This window comes from Equus caballus, chromosome 3 (genome assembly GCF_041296265.1).
Source record: "Equus caballus isolate H_3958 breed thoroughbred chromosome 3, TB-T2T, whole genome shotgun sequence".
NCBI lineage: Eukaryota > Metazoa > Chordata > Mammalia > Perissodactyla > Equidae > Equus > Equus caballus.
Genome location: NC_091686.1, coordinates 57425684 through 57443492, shown reverse-complemented (window position 1 = coordinate 57443492; position 17809 = coordinate 57425684). Strand labels below are relative to the sequence as shown.

The following is a 17809-nucleotide window of genomic DNA, read 5'->3' as shown; positions in this document are numbered from 1 at the left end:
ATTAGCCCCGAGCTAATGTCTGTGCCAATCTTCCTCTATTTTGTATGTGGGTTGCCACCACAGCATGGCTGACAAGTGGTGTAGGTCTGTGCCTGGGATCCAAACCCATGAATCCAGACTGCCAAAGTGGAGGACAGAGAACTTAATCACTAGACCACAGGGCCAACCTCCTCTGTCCAATTCTTTAAGCAGATACTTCGACCTGGATATCCTACAGGAAATTCAAACTCAAAATGTGCAAAACTGATCTCAGTAGCTCTTTCTGTATACCTTTTCATCTTTTCCCAGCCACTATCTTAGTTAAGGAAAACCTTGGACTCATCCATGGAGCTGTATGATGCAATAGTAAAAAACAAAGGCTATGCAGTCAAACTGCCTAATTCAATTTTCTACAGTTTGCTAGCTGTTACTGAACCTTCTGCACATCAGTTTTTATTGTAGTGTGGGAATAATAAAAACCCTCCCCTCATAGACTTGTTATGTGGTATCGATGTGGTGGCTTGTGTCAAGGTTGCGCACAGCACCAAGTATGCAGGAAGGACTCCATAAATGTTTGTTATTTTTCTCTGCTCTGCCCTCTTCTTCACCTTTAAATTCACTCACCACTTACTGTCTATTCCACCCATCCTCGCCTTCGTAATCTGCTCTCTTTAACCAGTTTTCCTCATCTTCTGATGAAAGCATCTTACCTAGCCGCTTTTGTTCCAGTACCTCTTCTCTACTTTCATCTTTGCAGGCTGCTCTTTCAAAGTCACCCATCTGACCATATCATGGCCTTGCTAAGACATTTGATGACGCTCACATACCCACAGGGTAATGTCCTTCACATAGTGCATAGGACTCTGACCCACAGGTTCATTCTCATCTTCTAGCCCTTCCCCCGACACCTGCCATGCCATTTCATGCCTCTGGAACTTTCCATCTTCTATTGTGGTGTCCATCTTGACTGCCTTTCTTCTATATGGCACACTCTAACGATCTCTTTTTGAGAGCCAAATTAATGTCAGCTCCCCTGTGAAGCTTCCTAGGATCTCAATGCAGAGTTAGTTACCTTTGGTGCTTCTAATTTGCATATATCCCTTTTAGGCTTTCCCACATTTGACTATTTGCTTCACCAAATGAGAAGCACTTTGGGAAGCAGCATGGTAGAGTGGAAATTGCAGGAAACAGAGTCAGACACACTAAGATGAGTATCTCAATATGCCTTAGGCAAGATACAGGACAATGACAAGTCACTTAACCTCTCTGAGCCTCAGTTTTTTCATCTATAAAGTGGAGATAATAACTCCTACAAAGACCAGATGTTGTAATACTTAAAGGTGGTACGTAACGTATCTATCCCAATGCGTGCCACTTAGCTCCATTTAGGTCTATTGAGAAATGGCACTTCTTTAGATCCCAGAATTGCATCCTATTGATCTTAAATCCCTCCCCCTTCACCCTTTATGCTGTAGAGTACTAGCATGGAGAGCTAGCAGTCATTTTGGCCTTTAATTTATGAGAGATGCTGTTGTTAATTTTAGTTGTCTATCTTAGTGATGAGACCTCCAGTTGATGGATACCATGAGCAGCTTGTCCATCTGGGTTTCTATTAGTTCTTCTGTTAATTCAACTAAAAGCCTAGAAAATCTCAGCTGCAAATTGACGTAAGAAGAGACTGGAAATAAGTATTTAGGTAGTATCCAGAGTTCATCTGCTACGTCCTATACACGCTTCTTTAAAACTATTTAGGTAACTATAATGATTCTTGAATTATGAGCTCAGGAGAAAGGATTTGCTTCCAACTGTTGAGTCTATAATATTGGTTTTACTGGTCAAACTATATGCCTGGGTATCCTTTAGAGAACATTTGAAATAGAATCGCCTGTGACATCAGGCCAACTAAAGTGTAGATTTTATATATAATTTTATTATTAAACAACTAAAAACTCCAAGTGGAATTTAAATAATGTCATTCCTATTTATTTTTATTTGTTCACGAGCTGAGGCCTCCTTTAGGTGAGACAAGTCACCATTGTGGTCTTTTGCTCTCCAGCCATACTTAGTTTCTTAGGTGCAGGTTAGAAGTAGACAGAAATAGGATTTAGTCAGAGGTGTTTGTTTTCCTTAGATGAGTAGAGTGGTAGAAGATTAAGGGTTTGGAGAACGGGTACAAGACAATAATTATGACGAGGAACCACAGAACTAAGCTGGTCAAGGAAGGAAGCAATGACATAAGGGGATGACAGTTAGTGAAAATCTAGCAGTCAATGGCTTGAAGATACTTTGGGAGTATCCAAGAGTGTCTGGAATGATGGTGCTAAAGCGAGTGACCTACAAAGAGAGGAAGTAATGATCAGACAGTGGATGCTTGAAATGGAAATTTTGGTGATGGTGCAGTTATTGGTAATGACACGGTGTGAATCATGGGCACAGGTGTCTCCAACCCCTTCATCTTCTACCACTCTACTCATCTGAGGAAAAAAAACACCTCTGACTAAATCCCATTTCTGCTTACTCCTAACCTGCACCTAAGAAACTAAGTATGACTAGAGAGCAAAAGACCACAATGGTGACTTGTCTCACCTTTATATTTATCTTCATATAAATATGGTTCACGTGGCTCTCGTCACTGTTCAGGAAATTATCTCCACACTTTCCAAGGTCAGTTTCACACTTCTCCTCTCAAATCTCCATGAACTCTTCCCCTTCTCGTTCTCAGCTGATAACCTTGTGTATTTACTGAGAAAAAAATATCAGAAGAGTATGTCCTTATGTCCCATCATCATATCTACCAAACTACCTATGTCTGTTCTGTACACACTGCCTCAGCTCCTGCTACAGTGACCGTGCTGCCTGCTCCAACCAGGCCAGCTGCTCTTCTCATATGCTGGAGTCTATCCTCTGGCCTTTTCAAGCAAATCGCTCCTGTTTTCTGACTTCTATATGTTGGAGCAAGAGATGCCTCCATCTTTGGACTTTTATTCTTAATCTACTCTCAGTCTCTTGGTCTCATACAGTCTCATGGTTTTAAATAACACTTATAAGCTGATTACTCTCAGATTTGTGTTTCAGCCTGACTTCTTACCTTAACTCCAGCCTTATAGATACTCTCGCTAATTCACTTGGGTATTTAATAAACATCTCCAACTGACATTTCCAAACACAAATATCATTTTCTTCCCAAATATGTTCCTAACCCATTATTATTCACCATCTCAGTGAACTGCACCATCCTTTATCTCATGGTTTAGATTCTTAAAAAATCTGAAGTCATCCCTGATCACTTTCCTTCTATCACATATCAATCCATTGGAAAATTTTGTCAATTCTGCCTTCACAATGTATCCTTAATTATATCCCGAATGCACCCGCTTCGCAGTACCTCTGCTTTCCAGTCCAAGCCCCGTCATGACTTTCTGGACTACTGTTATACCCTACAATGGACTCTATTTCCATTTTTGCCTTTCTTCCTCACCTCTGCTCTCCACTCAGCAGCCAGAAGAATCCTTTCTAAAAGAAAATTTAGATTATATCACTTCCCTGCTCAAATTTATCCATCATCCTCCCATATATAGAATGCAGACATGCATCACTTAATGACAGGGATACATTCTAAGAAATGCATCATTAGGTCATTTCACCACTGTGCAAACATCATAGAGTGTACTTACACACACCTAGGCTATATGGCACTAACTTTATGAGACCACTGTTGTACATGTGGTCTGTCGTTGACCAAAATGTCATTATGTGGTGCATGGGTGTAAAATCCCAAGATCTTGCCGTGCTCTGACCCCTCCCCACCCCTCCAATTTCATTTACTTTCACACTTTCTCTTGTCCATTCTGCTTCATCCACAAGACTCTTTTCCATTCCTTATATACGCAAGCAAGCTCTTACTTCAGAGCCTTTGCACTTACTTTTCCCTCAGATACTGACATGGCTCACTCCCTCACTTGATTCGGGTCTCTGCTCAAATATCACGTATTCTGAGAGGCCTGCCCTGACTACTTCATCTAAATAGCACCCCTTCTCATGTCTTATTCTTTTAACCAGATTTGTTTGTCTTAGTGCTCCCCACTACCTTACTCTTCCAGCAGAAGGAAGAGGACACGAAGGCAGGAAGGTTGCCTGAATTCATAGCAACTATGTGTGCCTAGCATAGTCCTTGGAAGACCGAAGTGCTCACTTCAGGTTTGTGGCTGAATCAATGAGTGAGTGTTCAGAGCTCAATGTCAGATTTCTGGTTCAGATATTCAGGGATGTTCTGAGTTGGGGTTTTTCACAGAAAATAATAAATGCCTAAATTCTACCTTATTTTAGGGCTCTAATCACCACCCACAGACTGCACAAATTTCAGAGATTGGCTTCACATGAGAATCTCACTGCAGAGAGACGCCAGGACACGTTGTGATGTCATTTGATGATTTGGAGATTTTGATGCCAGAAATATGAGCCTCGAGCTCAGCATCCAAGTCCAATAACTCTCAGAGGAAACATGTATCAAGTAAACTTTAGGTGATGCAGAAAAGAAACATCCATGCAGTTTTTGGTTGTTGGGTTTTTTTCACCTCCGAAACTTCATCTATTTTTTCCAGGATACAGATATCATAAGCCATTGATAAGGTCTCAATACGTCATCACATTTCTCCCTTGATCTGGAGACTGTCCTTTGTTTAAAACAAACCAAAAGATAGCAATCTACCTTTTAATTAAAAGAACAAGACTGAAGATAAGTATATTTCCTCATTGAGTTAACACAGGCCTACTTGTATTTTTCATTTCCATGCTTTTTTTAAAAAAATAAATTGTAAAAATGGTTTTTATCTCCTATCATGTTATGGAAAATATCCAAAATTCTCATGCTGATTCATTAAGTGTACCTACATACAGTCAGACAAAATGGTAACATTGAATGAGGCAGATTTCTTGTTTCATTGCTATACGGGAATAGTAAAAATGGACTTATTCAAGTCACACTACTAATTTGAACACATTATTATTTTGAAAGAAAGTAAATAAATAAGACAAAGATATTTTGCTTTAACCACTTCTTTTTAAACTGAAAAATTTATTTCCTCTGAAGTTTTGAGGATAAGGACTATGCTGCATTTGTGTCCCACTAGGACACACAGATGTTCTGTAAATGTTTTTGGAATGGATGAATGTACCACTTAAGAATATAACTCAGAAATTAAGCTAGAATTTTAGAGCAATCTCCTTAGAGCTTCATTTGCACCAAATCCAAGTTTGCAATATACTAACGTTATGGAGGAAGCAATTGCTTTGTGAAAGTCTTCCTTTCATAAAAGAAATACTTTAGTATTAGCAGTTACCTTAGTCCATGTAAAATATTATTTGGGTTATAAAAATTGATTTTTCATATAATTGCTCATAGACAATATTTTCACAAATGTGAATGTAAAAGTATTAATGGAAGGCCAATTATGTGTGAGACACTTTTCTAGGCAGAGTGTGGAGAGTGTTTAAGGTGAATAACATTGTGTATCCACTTTTGAGTTGCAGACAATCTGGACTATTAGCTAAAGAGAAAGACCCCAGACAAGATCTGGGAAGGACAGTACCAGTTCAGGGACAAGGAAGTGAAGCCACTCGCTCCACGGAGTGAAACTTGAATCCTCAAAGTTGCATTTCAGACTTGTTTTTTTTTTTTTTTATTTTATACCAAGATAAGCATGTCTTTAAAGCAAGAAATATATGACATAGAGAGGGTGGGAAATTCCACAGGGGTGTTTGACTCTCATTTGTGCATGTGTCATCGCATTTCGTGTGTTTGAGAAATGTACATTTCTACAGCTTGTTTTCAGTAACTAAAACAGTACACGCTGATCGAAAAGGTTGAGCAGATGGAATTCAGTCTGGAGCTGAGAGAGATGACTTGCCACATACCGTGCTCCCCAACATGAAGATGATGGGGAGATGATGGGTCTGAGATGGTGAGATTTTCAGTGTCACTACCGTACTTGCAAATGTCTTCCAGACATCCCTTTCAAAATCCTTGGAGGAAAGGCTCATTACAAGGACAAAACACCATTCTGATGAATTGATAATGTCAAAAACCTCTGCCTTGGTTACAACCCAGTGCACTAATTGAGCAAACAGAATCATTATTCCAGGTTAGTTGTTACTTAAATGACTACAAGAAAGGTAGTTTTCAAGACCTCTTTCTTCTCCTCACTGTAAACTGCAAACCCAAATATTTGGTACTCTTTTATGGTAACTGGTATGAACCAATAACTCCTTCTGATCTTTTCTCTCCATCAGTAATCTTGTGGAACACAATTTCCCTTCTTAATATTCTGGGTATTTTCAGGTACCTATACTTGGCCATTTTTAAACTTATTTTATTAAGACAGTAAAGATGTGTAGTTTAAATGTGAAGAGAAGCTATGCCAAAGATAACAAAGGCTTTTGGGTTCTATTTTTCTCACAAACAAAAAGATAAATTGTGTCAATGCAAAATAATAGGTATGTTTATCTTTCAGATTTTCTACTAGTTAGTTGGTTAAATAAAATGTTTTATTTACAGAAATAGAAGGGCCATTCCTCAACATTGTTCAGATGCTTCCAACTAAAGTAACAGAGATTCACTGACCTCTTTATCAAGCTACAAAATCATGTAGTTTTTAATTCACCAATGAGTTTGAGATATTAAAGTTGGTTACCATGTAGACAAAAAAACTTTCACCTTCTCTTTCAGGTAATAATTAAACTGATTAGGAATCCTGATAAGTTAACCTAGGATATTTAACTTGTTCTATTTACCCAATGCTCCCAGAAAATGATTTTTCTCTCCTTCACTGGTTTTTCACCTTAAAGGAAACTTACTACATTGCAGATACACAACTCCTATCCCCAGACAGAAATGAAGGTCATTTTTAGAAGAAACCAGTCTCAAATGAAAACACAGCCTTCTACACGGCCGCATACATATTACGCACTCTTTATCCATAGTGAGAAAGTAGGTCATTCCTCATTTCTTATTTATTTCCTGGCACAATCAGATCACACTGTGAAATCATGTGAGATGCTTCAGAGCTACCGTCAGGACATGAAACCCAAGACAACAAGCAGCACAACAGCCATTGTCAACAGTCAAACTCCAACAAGGTCTGGGTTTGGATTTGGTTTTATGTTAAAGAAAGTAGATTGGCTCTGGTTTTTAATAATTCATAAGAAACAGAAATCACAACATATTGACTCAACATCCACCTATGAAGAGTCCAAAAAAAGCCAGAGTTCTCCCCCGTTCGCCTTCTTGTTCCACCAACATTTTGAAAATAAAGGAAAAAAAATAGAAACGAAAAAGAGAGTGAGAAAGAACAAAGAAATGATTTAAATAATTTCAAATCCTTATTAAACATCACTGAGATTGCATTTGATCCATCAGGCTGACTTTTAGTTCACACCACTAAGACCTTATGAAGAAACTGGACGTACATGGTTTTGCCTTCCGGGGTTGATCTAGAACTGCAAGGGTGAGGTGTGCGAATGTGTGTGTGCTTTCAGTCCATTTTAGAAACACTGACACAGGACAATTCTCATCATTGGTAAGAGTCTTTGGAGTCCAATCATGCAGAATAACAGGCAGGTGCAAGTTAGGTCTTGTTGCAAGATAGACATGGCAAGGTGAACAGTTTAACGCTAGATAAAGGTTGGGAGGTTTGTTTCCATTAGAATATACTGGCCATTGGTCCCACAGAATTAAAAGTTAGATATACAGGAGTCCATATATAAACAGAGGCCTTCCATTTCAGCTTGACTGACCAAGAAAATGGGTCCGAGTGAACCACGTCAGACAGCGAAAGAACTAAGTGCCAAAAGAAAGAAAATCTTATATTTTAATCATATGGAAAAATAACTATTTACATTGTAACTTGTTTGCTGTTTTACAGAAGTAAGTTTCTCTGCTTGATTTAAGGATATCTGGAAAATGTTGGACTCTCACAATTAAAATGTATGTTGGGGGATTTTGAGCGGGGAGAAGGATTCCTCTTCAGACCCAAAGTGGTTGGGATCAAAGATTTCTGGGGCAATTTTATTCCTTTCTCTGAGCTGTAAAAGATAAATCTTTCAGCAGAGCTGGCTGACAACATTCTTTACCGAGCATAATGCTTTTAAGATTTAGATTGTCATATGTTAAGAGAATCAGAAATAAATTTTGCATAATTTAGATTTTGCAATGAATATTTAAAATTTAAAAGTCAGTGTTGCTTACTGTTTTTGGTCCACCCCCCCCCCCCAACCCTCCCTGCCAGTAGGTCATAAAAGGATTTATGTATTCTTATCTATTCCACTTACTGCATTTGTCAAGGCCTATTTTCTGATTTACCAGTTGGCTGCTATCAGTATCCTTAGGTAATATTTTCCTGATAATGATAAAAGATTAAGAAAAACTATCCAGCTCCTCGGCTCTCAATTAAATAGCTTACTCCAATTGGAGGGAGTTGGCCAGGCCCTGGTCTGCCTGTGGTACACATTCCTACAAAGCTCAATCATCAGATTCTTGAAGATGCAAGATTGTTATCAGTTCTCATTCCACAAGAAGAAATTTGGTTGTAAGGCCAATGTATATCTTTTGAAAAAGGAACACACTGACTCACAAAATATAGTGAGTATTCACAAATACAATAAAAATATCAAAGTAGTGGTGGTTTTGCCAAATTCTCCTAACAATTTAACTCCTCCTACACGTGAGCACACCGCCATCCCTCCTACAAAATACTACAAAACATTTCATTTAGGATTACTGTGAAACCAATAGCCCTATAGGAAGGGACAGAAGATTAGGCCTCTCAGAGTGCCAACTTCACCTTCCAAAAGGAACCGCAACCACAGGCAGGACTTTCACTTTTTCCAGGAATATAGTCCAGGTGACTTGATGCTTCCCTGCCTGAAAAGCAAGAGAGTCTTTTGGAAGTAACAGTTGACTATATAGGAAACATTTGTTTTTTTAAGAAAAAAAGACTCATTGCAGAACATAATATATTCTGTGAATTTGATAATGACATAATCACCTCCTGAAGATACTACAATAAAGTGGACCCAAGATCTTGAAAGACTGGAGGGCTTTTGAAACGATGGTTCTCTTTGTTGTTCCATCATCTACCTTACTTTGATAACCTAGTAAAATGAATCCTATAAGCAGTGAGGAAGCCAAATTCTTAACTCTATTTGTACATGATACTTCAGTCTGAGGGATTTGTTCCATTTTTTCTTGTCCATAAGGGAGATCTGGCTAAAGGTAATCAGCTCCCAAGAGCCACAGAACAGGAGAGATCAGACTAGTAGAGTTTAGGAAAAGTAGCAAGAGGAGGGGAGGAGCATTGTCTAGTTCTTGTCTGGCTTAATCTGAGCGGAAAGAAAATCACCACTTCTGCACACAGAGAGAGAGTCTAACTGTCAAGCCCTTCTAAGATGCTGGCTGGAGATCTCCTTCTGTCTCTTGATGTCATTTTGTGGCTGATGAAATTCCCCTTGTGACTCACTTTCTTTCAAACAGCTGCCTGCTCTCTGCACTTAATCAGTGTGCTAGAAAGCTCAGGAGTAGAGAGGCCATGGGTATAACAAGAGAAGACTACGAGAAAAGAGATAAGTAAAGAATAAGGGATACAGAGAAGACAAGTTTTCTTTAAAAAGGGAGACAGGCAGGGAGTGTGACAGAAAAAGTGAGAGACTCATGTGAAGGCAGAGGCATTTTTAAAATCAGGTTGTCTGCAATATTAACCAAAAAAGAATGGCAGCAAGATAAGGAAACTGGGCCACTTTTATTCCAGAAGACAAGCTGCACAGTCTAATGTTTTTTCTCCCCATTTTAAACAAATGACCTCTTGGCATGAATCCTACTGTGTGAAGCAATCCCAAAATAGGCAGCATTGCTGGCGTGGTGTTGGTAGGGGTTGACTCCATTGCTTGGAAAGAGACAAGGTTTCCTGCTTGTTGTGTTTAAGGCAGTTTTCAGGGCACTGGCATTCTTGTTTGCTCTGGTTTTGAAGGAATTCCTTTTGCCAATAGTATCACACTCATCACCATGGATTTCATGCGTTACACTTCTTCTTCAGGTGAGATATCACAACACTGGTGAGCACCAAAATGGCCAGAGTGCAAATAGCTGTGATGAATACTTCACCAAAGTGAAGAAGAAGGGAAGCCTCGCCTGGTCCCTATTATTGCTGAGAAGTCACCCTGGGATTGCCTTGTATATAACCAAGATGTTTCACAGTGCCTCCTTAAGTGCTCGGGAAAGCACTTTCGTTTAATTTAAGCTGAGTTCAGGTGATTTTGCTAAACATTGACATAAATGCTTCATGGCTTTTAAGACAAACTCATATTGCTAAAGCTCTTTAGCAGCAGTAACCTATGGGCACAGTTATTGCTGTCACATCGATCGTGGTACAAAACTCAGATTATCAGCCCTTCTTGGATTGTTCAAATTTATGAAAATAAATAAATAAACATGAAACATCAGCCATATTAAGGAGCCAGGGAAACCCCTGTGGAATAACGTCTGTGGAAATGTTTTCAAATGCTAACCTGAGGATCACCCTGTGCTTTGGGTTTGTCTTTTTTAAGTAATTATTTTTAATTCCAGGAGAAGAAAGTAGTATTTCTTCTCATAAAACCTTGGCAGGGTAATAAACCTGGGAAGTAGCACACTCATGGAAAACACAACCCACAATCTGAAAATAGTCCAGGTAGGCTCATTTTCTATTAAGGACATCATACGGAGGCAATTCCACTCTCTTCCAGGGAGGTATTCTTCCCATCAGACATGTACACAATAACCCTGCCATTCTCTGTCCAGTTGTGACACATGATTTGTAAATGACAAATGGGGTCTACGTTCTAAAATATGGATGTCGGTGTCTCCTAGTATCTGGGCAATAGTCTCCTCAGGTCTTCCTCCACACTGCACCACTACTCTCTAGTCTCTCCTACTTGCTCACTGTCAGAGAGAAGACCCTCAGCTTTCATTCCCACCTTCCTTCTAAAGGCCAAACCATTCAGTACCTGGAAACTGTCACACCCTCCCGCCCCAGCACTGTACATAAGCATCACATATGTGCTTTCTACAAATTGGTATACAGGTGCCATTTAATCAGTTCAAATTTGGAAGCTACATCTTCAAGGGTCCGAGAGAGCTCACTCCCCCCATATTTTCCCCCTTTACATGTTTTCTTATAAGACATACAGCTTAATCAATTAACAAACTAAACAGCTTATATACTGGCAATATATTACAGATGGGTTTATGTCAGAGTAATAGATCACATGAAATGGACCATGTGGTACCCCAGTGCATGATGTCTTGGTAGAGCCCTGAGGACACTGACAGTAGCATCTCTAAGTAAGTGGTGCTGTATGAATACAGACACATGCGGATCTGTATCTACATCCATCTGACTAGGCCAAAAGGAGCAGGTAGATGCAAGATAGAGACACACACATGCTGGATGGGGCCACTGCACACCTTGTCATGCCATTTGAAAGGGCAGTTATAGGTTGCTGGCTTTGCAGCAATTAAAATTACACTTTATGGAAAAGGCTTCTCTAATTGTGTTTGATTTGCTTTCTGTAGTAAGCATCATTGGAAGAAGACCAAAGCAAGAGCAACTAGAGGTTACATATACATTTGGCTGAGCTGCAGTACAGAGCTCTGCAGAAGAAGCAGGCTGAAAGATTCGTTTCAACTTTAGGCTTGGATTCTCTCCCTTGCCATTTTTCTTGTCGTTGCGTGTCTGCGTTTGTGTGTGTGCATGAGTGTCTGCGTGTGTGTGTGTGTGTGTGTGTGTGCTCCATCACATCATCTCCTGAAGAACGCTGGGTTTCGCAGGCAGGCGGCTAGTCACCTGCAACAACCCAGGGGTCCCGCTGAGGCTTCCAGGCTGCTGTCAGTGTCAGATGCCAGGGTCTGGTCGGTGGACATGGAGGAGATGTCATTGACGGATGAGGACGGAGGGAGACTCTCACTGCTGTTCACTGCTGCACCTGTGCTAAGAAAATGAAGACCAACATGACTAAACCTGGAACCGGCCTCGACTTCATGGCAATCAGGATGCAGGCATGGGCAAATACAACAGCGGACGTCTAGCCCATCATTCATTCGACACCCTTCAAACAACTAATACAGGGCACTATATTAGATGGTGAAAATAAAGACCTAACAATGCAGAGTCCCTGGTCACAGGTTATTCACAGGCTGGTGCAGTAGTTACGGAATCTCACTCTACCTTAGAAATCACCTGTAATACTCTTAAAAGAAAACGAAAAACCCCAGTCACCCCTAAACATCCAATATTGTAACATAATTGGCCTTGGGTGGAGCCCAGGTATTTGCAATTTTTAAAATCTCCCTAGAGACACGTAGACAAGAGTTGAAGAGCACTGTTCTATGGAGAAGGCAGATGAGCAAAACCCTTTAGTGTAATGACCTGAACCTGGATGCTTTTAACACAGAGAGCTTTTAAAACAAACACACGTAGGGGTCCCATCCCAGAAATATGGGCTGAGGCAAGGCCCAGAAATCTGAGTTACTTGGAGACCACAGCTCTACCGAAAGGAAAGTATATTAAGTAAACATTATTACATAGTCATTAATATGACGTCAAACTGAAAATTCATATAGAAAAGTAGGACTTTCGATGAAAATTACCATAGACCAAAAAAAGAATAGGAGAGGCCAGAGCGCACCTTTTGATTGTGTGTCTACTTTCCAACAGGCTTGCTCACCTGGGACTCTACAGATCAGAAGTCTGAATTACTAACTTCAATAAATTTGCAAAAATTCTTTTACTTATCTGCCATGTGAGAATACAAAGATGTTGAAACTCTGAGAAGACGCTTACTAATCACTAAGTAAACACTGGCTGAGTTATAATAGCTTTGAGAACTACAGTGGAAAGTTGAGCCAGAGGCATCATAAAACATAATTAAGCACAGCACCCTGGAAACAGTCAATTTACTTTTTCTCTTTACATATTCTTTATACATAAGCAATATGGGTGGTAAAATGCATGCTTTGTGAAATAGTTTGCTATTAAAAATATCTACAGTATAATCATCTAGTAAAATAAGAGATGAAGAGTTTTCGCTAAAACTGTATCTTATTTGAGCAAATATAGTGGGCGAGATATATTTAGTGAAAAATAGTAAATCCAAAATAAGTTATAGTAACAGTATCACATAGATCTAATAAATCAGAAAAAAAAATCTAATGAAGTAAAGCGGTGAACACAATCTCTTTGCTCCTGGTGCAGATATTTCTTGCCTGTGGAAAAAATGTGATTAAAATGCGACAGTATCTGGAGAGGACCCTTACTCCTAAGCTAAGACAAATTACATGTATGCTATATGTATTTTAAATTTGTATTTGTCGAGTATAAATATATTTACGTAAATTATGGGAAATGCTAAAAAAAATAAAGAAAAAAGATAACAATATGCACTGAACCTCAAAGTAATGATGAGAACTGTTAAACTTTTGATATATTTCTTTCTAGTCTTTTTGCTAGAAATTTTCTCTAATTGTAATCATTTAACATATATTCTTTTTATCCTGATATGTTCATATACAAAAAGCTTATGCATTTTTCATGTTCTTTGAACTCTTAAAAGTATCAATAGCTCCTAATCTTAAATGTCTCTAGATTTTTAAAGCTCTCTTGTTAACATCTTCCAGTAAATAATTACTCTCATTGTCAAAACATTTGTAGTGTAAAGTGATCTGGCTTATTTTATTCCAACTTTACTTAATTCTATCCTTTATAGATATGGTGCAGAGCTAGTTCATTTCCTCTTGTGACATATACTAGTAGATTTCACATAGTAGCAGACAATCTTTGATTCCCTTACATGGCCCAAATGCCCAGCTCTGCTTTTCCTCCTGATTCTGGATTAAATTATAGCAATATCCTCATGTTCTTTCATAAGCTTTGGTCTCTAATATTTAGTGTCACTATGATGGACTTCTTAGAATCATCTTCAATTTTTCCACAATTTAACCAAAGGGTACCGATTAAAACTAGACACAAGACTCTAACAAAGGCTGGATTGATGGTGGGCTGACAGAGCGAGATTGCTTTGTTCTTACTGTCCATCCATCTCCCAGATGATCTATCCCCATACTATGGATGGCTTTCAAGTCATGGTACTACAGTTTGGATTTACTTTTGACTTGAAATATGAAATGTTGTAACAACTTTATTGAGATACAATTCACAAATTTAATTTGTACAATTCACTGGTTTTTAGGATATTCACAAAGTTGTGCAAGTATCACCACAATCAATTTTGTAGTGTTTTCATTGCCCCAAAAGGAAACTCTGTACTCTATTTCTTACTTACCCCCCAACACTGGACAATGACTAACCTACATTCTGTCTCTATAAAATTGCCTATTTTGGACATATATAAATGGAATTATTCAATATGTGATCTTTTGTAACTGGCTTCTTTTACACGGCATAACGTTTTCAAGGTTCATTCATGCTACAGTATGTATCAACACTTCATTCCTTTTTATGACTGAATAATATTCCATTGCATGGATGCATCACTTCTTTTTATTTATTAGCTGATGGGCATTTGGTGGACATTTAGGTTGTTTTTACTTTTTAGCTATTATGAATAATCTTGTTATGAACATTCATGTACAAGTCTTTTAAATTTCTCTATGAGCAAAAGTGCTGGATCACAGGGTAACTTTAATATTTGAGAAACTGCCAAACTGATTTTCAAAGTGGCTGCACCAGTTTACATTCCTACCAGCAGTTTATGAGGGCTCCAATTTCCCCCTCTCCTCTCCAACACTTCTTATTATCTGTCTTTTTTATGATAGCCATCCTAGTATATGTGAAATAGTATCTCATTGTGCTTTAATTTGCATTTGCCTAATGGCTGATGATGCTGAGAATCTTCTCATGTGCTTGTTAAGCATGCGTATATCTTCTTTGGAGAAATGTCTATTCCTTGGATTCCAAAGATCCTTTGGCCATTTTTTAATTGTATTTTCTTTTTATTATTGAGTTATAAGAATTCTTCATATATTCTGGATACAAGTCCCTTATCTTATAAGATTTGCAAATGTTTTTCTCTTATTCTATGGATTATCTTTTTACTTTCTTGACGGTGTCTTTTGAAGCACAAACGTTTTTAATTTTGATAAAGTTCAATTTATCTGTTTTTTTCCTTTTGTCACTTGTGCTTTTAGTGTCATATCTAAGAAACCATTTCCTACCCAAGATCATGAAGAATTACTTCTACGTTTTCTTGTAAGAGTTTTATCATTTTAGCTCTTACATATAAGTCTATCATCCATTTTAAGCTCATTTTTGTATGTGATATGAGGTAGCGGTCCTCCTTCATTTTTTTGCATATGAATATCTAGTTGTTCCAACACCGTTTATTGAAAAGGCTATTCTTTGCTCATGGAATTGTTTTGAAGTCCTTGTTAAAATTCAACTGACTATACATGTAAGGGTTTATTTCTGGCCTCCAAATTCTATTACATTGTTATATATGTGTATCTTCATGCACAAATACCACACTGTCTTGAATATTGCAGCTTTGTGTTAAGTTTCGAAATCAGAAAGTTTGACTCCTTCAATTGTGTCCTTTTTCAAGATTGCTCTGGCTATTCTGTGTCCCTTGCATTTCCATGTGAATTTTAAGAAGAGCTTGTCAATTTCCACACAAAAAAAGTGATTTTGACAGGTATTGCGCTTAATCTGTTGACTGATTTAGAGAGTATTGTCATCTTAAAAATTAAATCTTCTAATCAGTGTACAGTGGAATGTCTTTTCATTTATTTAGATCCTTTTTAATTTCTTTCAACCATGTTTGGTAGTTTTCAGAATAAAAAATTTGCAGTTCTTTTGTTAAATTTATTCCTAAGTATTGCATTCTTTTTGATGCTATTTTAAATGGAATTTTTTTGTGTTCACTGCTAGTTATAGAAATACAACTGATTTAATGAATATGAAGTCTCAGTGTCAGTGGATTGGAAATAGATCAAATGATGACATATACATCTCATGAGTATTTTAATTAATTAAAATTAATTAATTAAAATACTCATGTAACCAGGAAGATTTTTACTAGCTTGCTTTGTTTAAGTTATAACAAAATAACCAGTTTGAAAGTTTTAAAATAAAAAGTTTTGGCATAATGCAAACCAAACATATGTTTTATGTTTCCCTTGCTTCTTCAGACTTCTTTCATTATACTTCTTCATTTCTCCTATCTTTCTCAATCTCTCCTGTTGAACACAGAATAAGTACTCAATTTAACAAAACACTGAGTGTCCTTGTGTGTACTCTTCTACTTAGGGTCTGTGAGGGCAAGCAAATTTCTCCCTGCTGTGAAACTGCTCAACTATTTTTAGCTAAGGGAAATCACTGTGTTGTAGTTGTCTTTCTTCTCCTTTTGTTCATCAGCTGGCTCTGTAATCCCTATCTGCTATGTTAGAATGGTCCTGCCCTTTATTTTATCAATGTTGAATGCAAATTACAGTCAGTATTCAATTATTCAAAGTTCAGAATCTTTATCAACTGTATTTCTAGGGGTCCATGGACTATTGTTCCTGATTTTTTTATAGCACAAATTCATTGAGAGGTCCTCTTTTCTAATGCTTTCCCTATAAAATTCCCATTATTTCTGCCTGTTATATGGGAAGGTTCCCCTCTATATAAGGCTATGGTTGGAGAGTCATGTGTACACTCTAGTGGCATGCTGGAGCTGCCATTTAGTGACTTCTGAGAGCCAATTATTAGGATCTCTTTCCAACCCTGCCTTCACTGATGTCACAGTGGTAGCTTGAAAGTGGTTACAAAGAGAATATTTACCCCACAGAAACTGGTAAATGCTATAATCAGTCCTTTTTTTAAAAAAGAGATTATTGTTAAACATTAACCAGTCCCCTACTGTGACATGAAAAAATCTTTGTTTCTGTATGACTTCTTCTATTGCACTATAAAAATGCCTTCTTGACTGTAGCTCCTTCTGGCTTCACTGGATGACCCTCCAAGTCTGTGTTCACGTAGGGTGTAAATAAGCTTTGTAAACCAGAAAATCAAACACAAATGGAAGGGTCAAGACATGGACCTTGGCTTCAAGTTGCTAACTTACTGCCAAACAGTTTGTGAAAATCTCTCAAACAGAATTGAACTGAATTGAATTCGATTATAACAGCCATTTGCCCAAGATATCCTAGCAATGTGATATATATATTCCTTCCTTCTATATTGTTTCCAGAGAAACTAATAGACTATGCATTTTAAAAAAAAGTTTTGCCATCAATAAAGCACTACAAATTTTTGTCAATAAAAATGGCTTTAAAAGTATCTCAAAATACTAATAGGGTTGCAAATAAAGAATACTAGCTACTTTCAACTTTACCTGAAAAAAAAAACAAGCTAGGTTTCATGGAAAGAAGTAGCTTATGCTCATGAAAATTTCTCAACTAGAACTTACCTCATCAAAAAGTACTCATTATTTCAGGGGAAAATGTTGTTCTGCTTTTTTAGGGAAATTATTTCCCTGATCTATTCACATACACAAAAAAAGACAAAGAACTAGAAGAAATACTAGAATGAAAAAAAAAAATCACTGAGATATATTCCCTTCTCTTTCTGCATGATCTTGATGCTCAATTTGTTTAGGGTAGAAGTTTTTAAATAAAAATAATAATAAAATTATTGGACTAGATCAGTGACTCTAACTGGGAAGGATACACTCCGATGGTGTGTGGAATACCATGGGGGCAGAGGTTGTATATTAAAATCACCTTGGGGAGCTTTATCTTCCACTT

The 17809-nt window shown here is 37.8% G+C and overlaps 1 protein-coding gene across 47 annotated transcripts in view; it reads right to left on the bottom strand.

Annotated features, from left to right (window-relative positions):
- Positions 1–6969: 6969 nt before the first annotated feature.
- Positions 6970–17809, bottom strand: part of MAPK10 (mitogen-activated protein kinase 10) — a 302212-nt gene continuing 291372 nt past the window's right edge. For 27 of the 47 annotated variants that reach the window (XM_023637781.2, XM_070263523.1, XM_070263511.1 and 24 more), the window contains one exon: positions 6970–11991. In XM_023637781.2, the coding sequence (XP_023493549.1) occupies positions 11849–11991 (143 nt within the window). In that variant the 3' untranslated portion in view covers positions 6970–11848. Of the gene's footprint in view, positions 11997–17809 lie in introns of all 47 variants that reach the window. The other 20 variants (XM_070263536.1, XM_070263547.1, XM_005608654.4 and 17 more) reach the window with 1 other exon arrangement.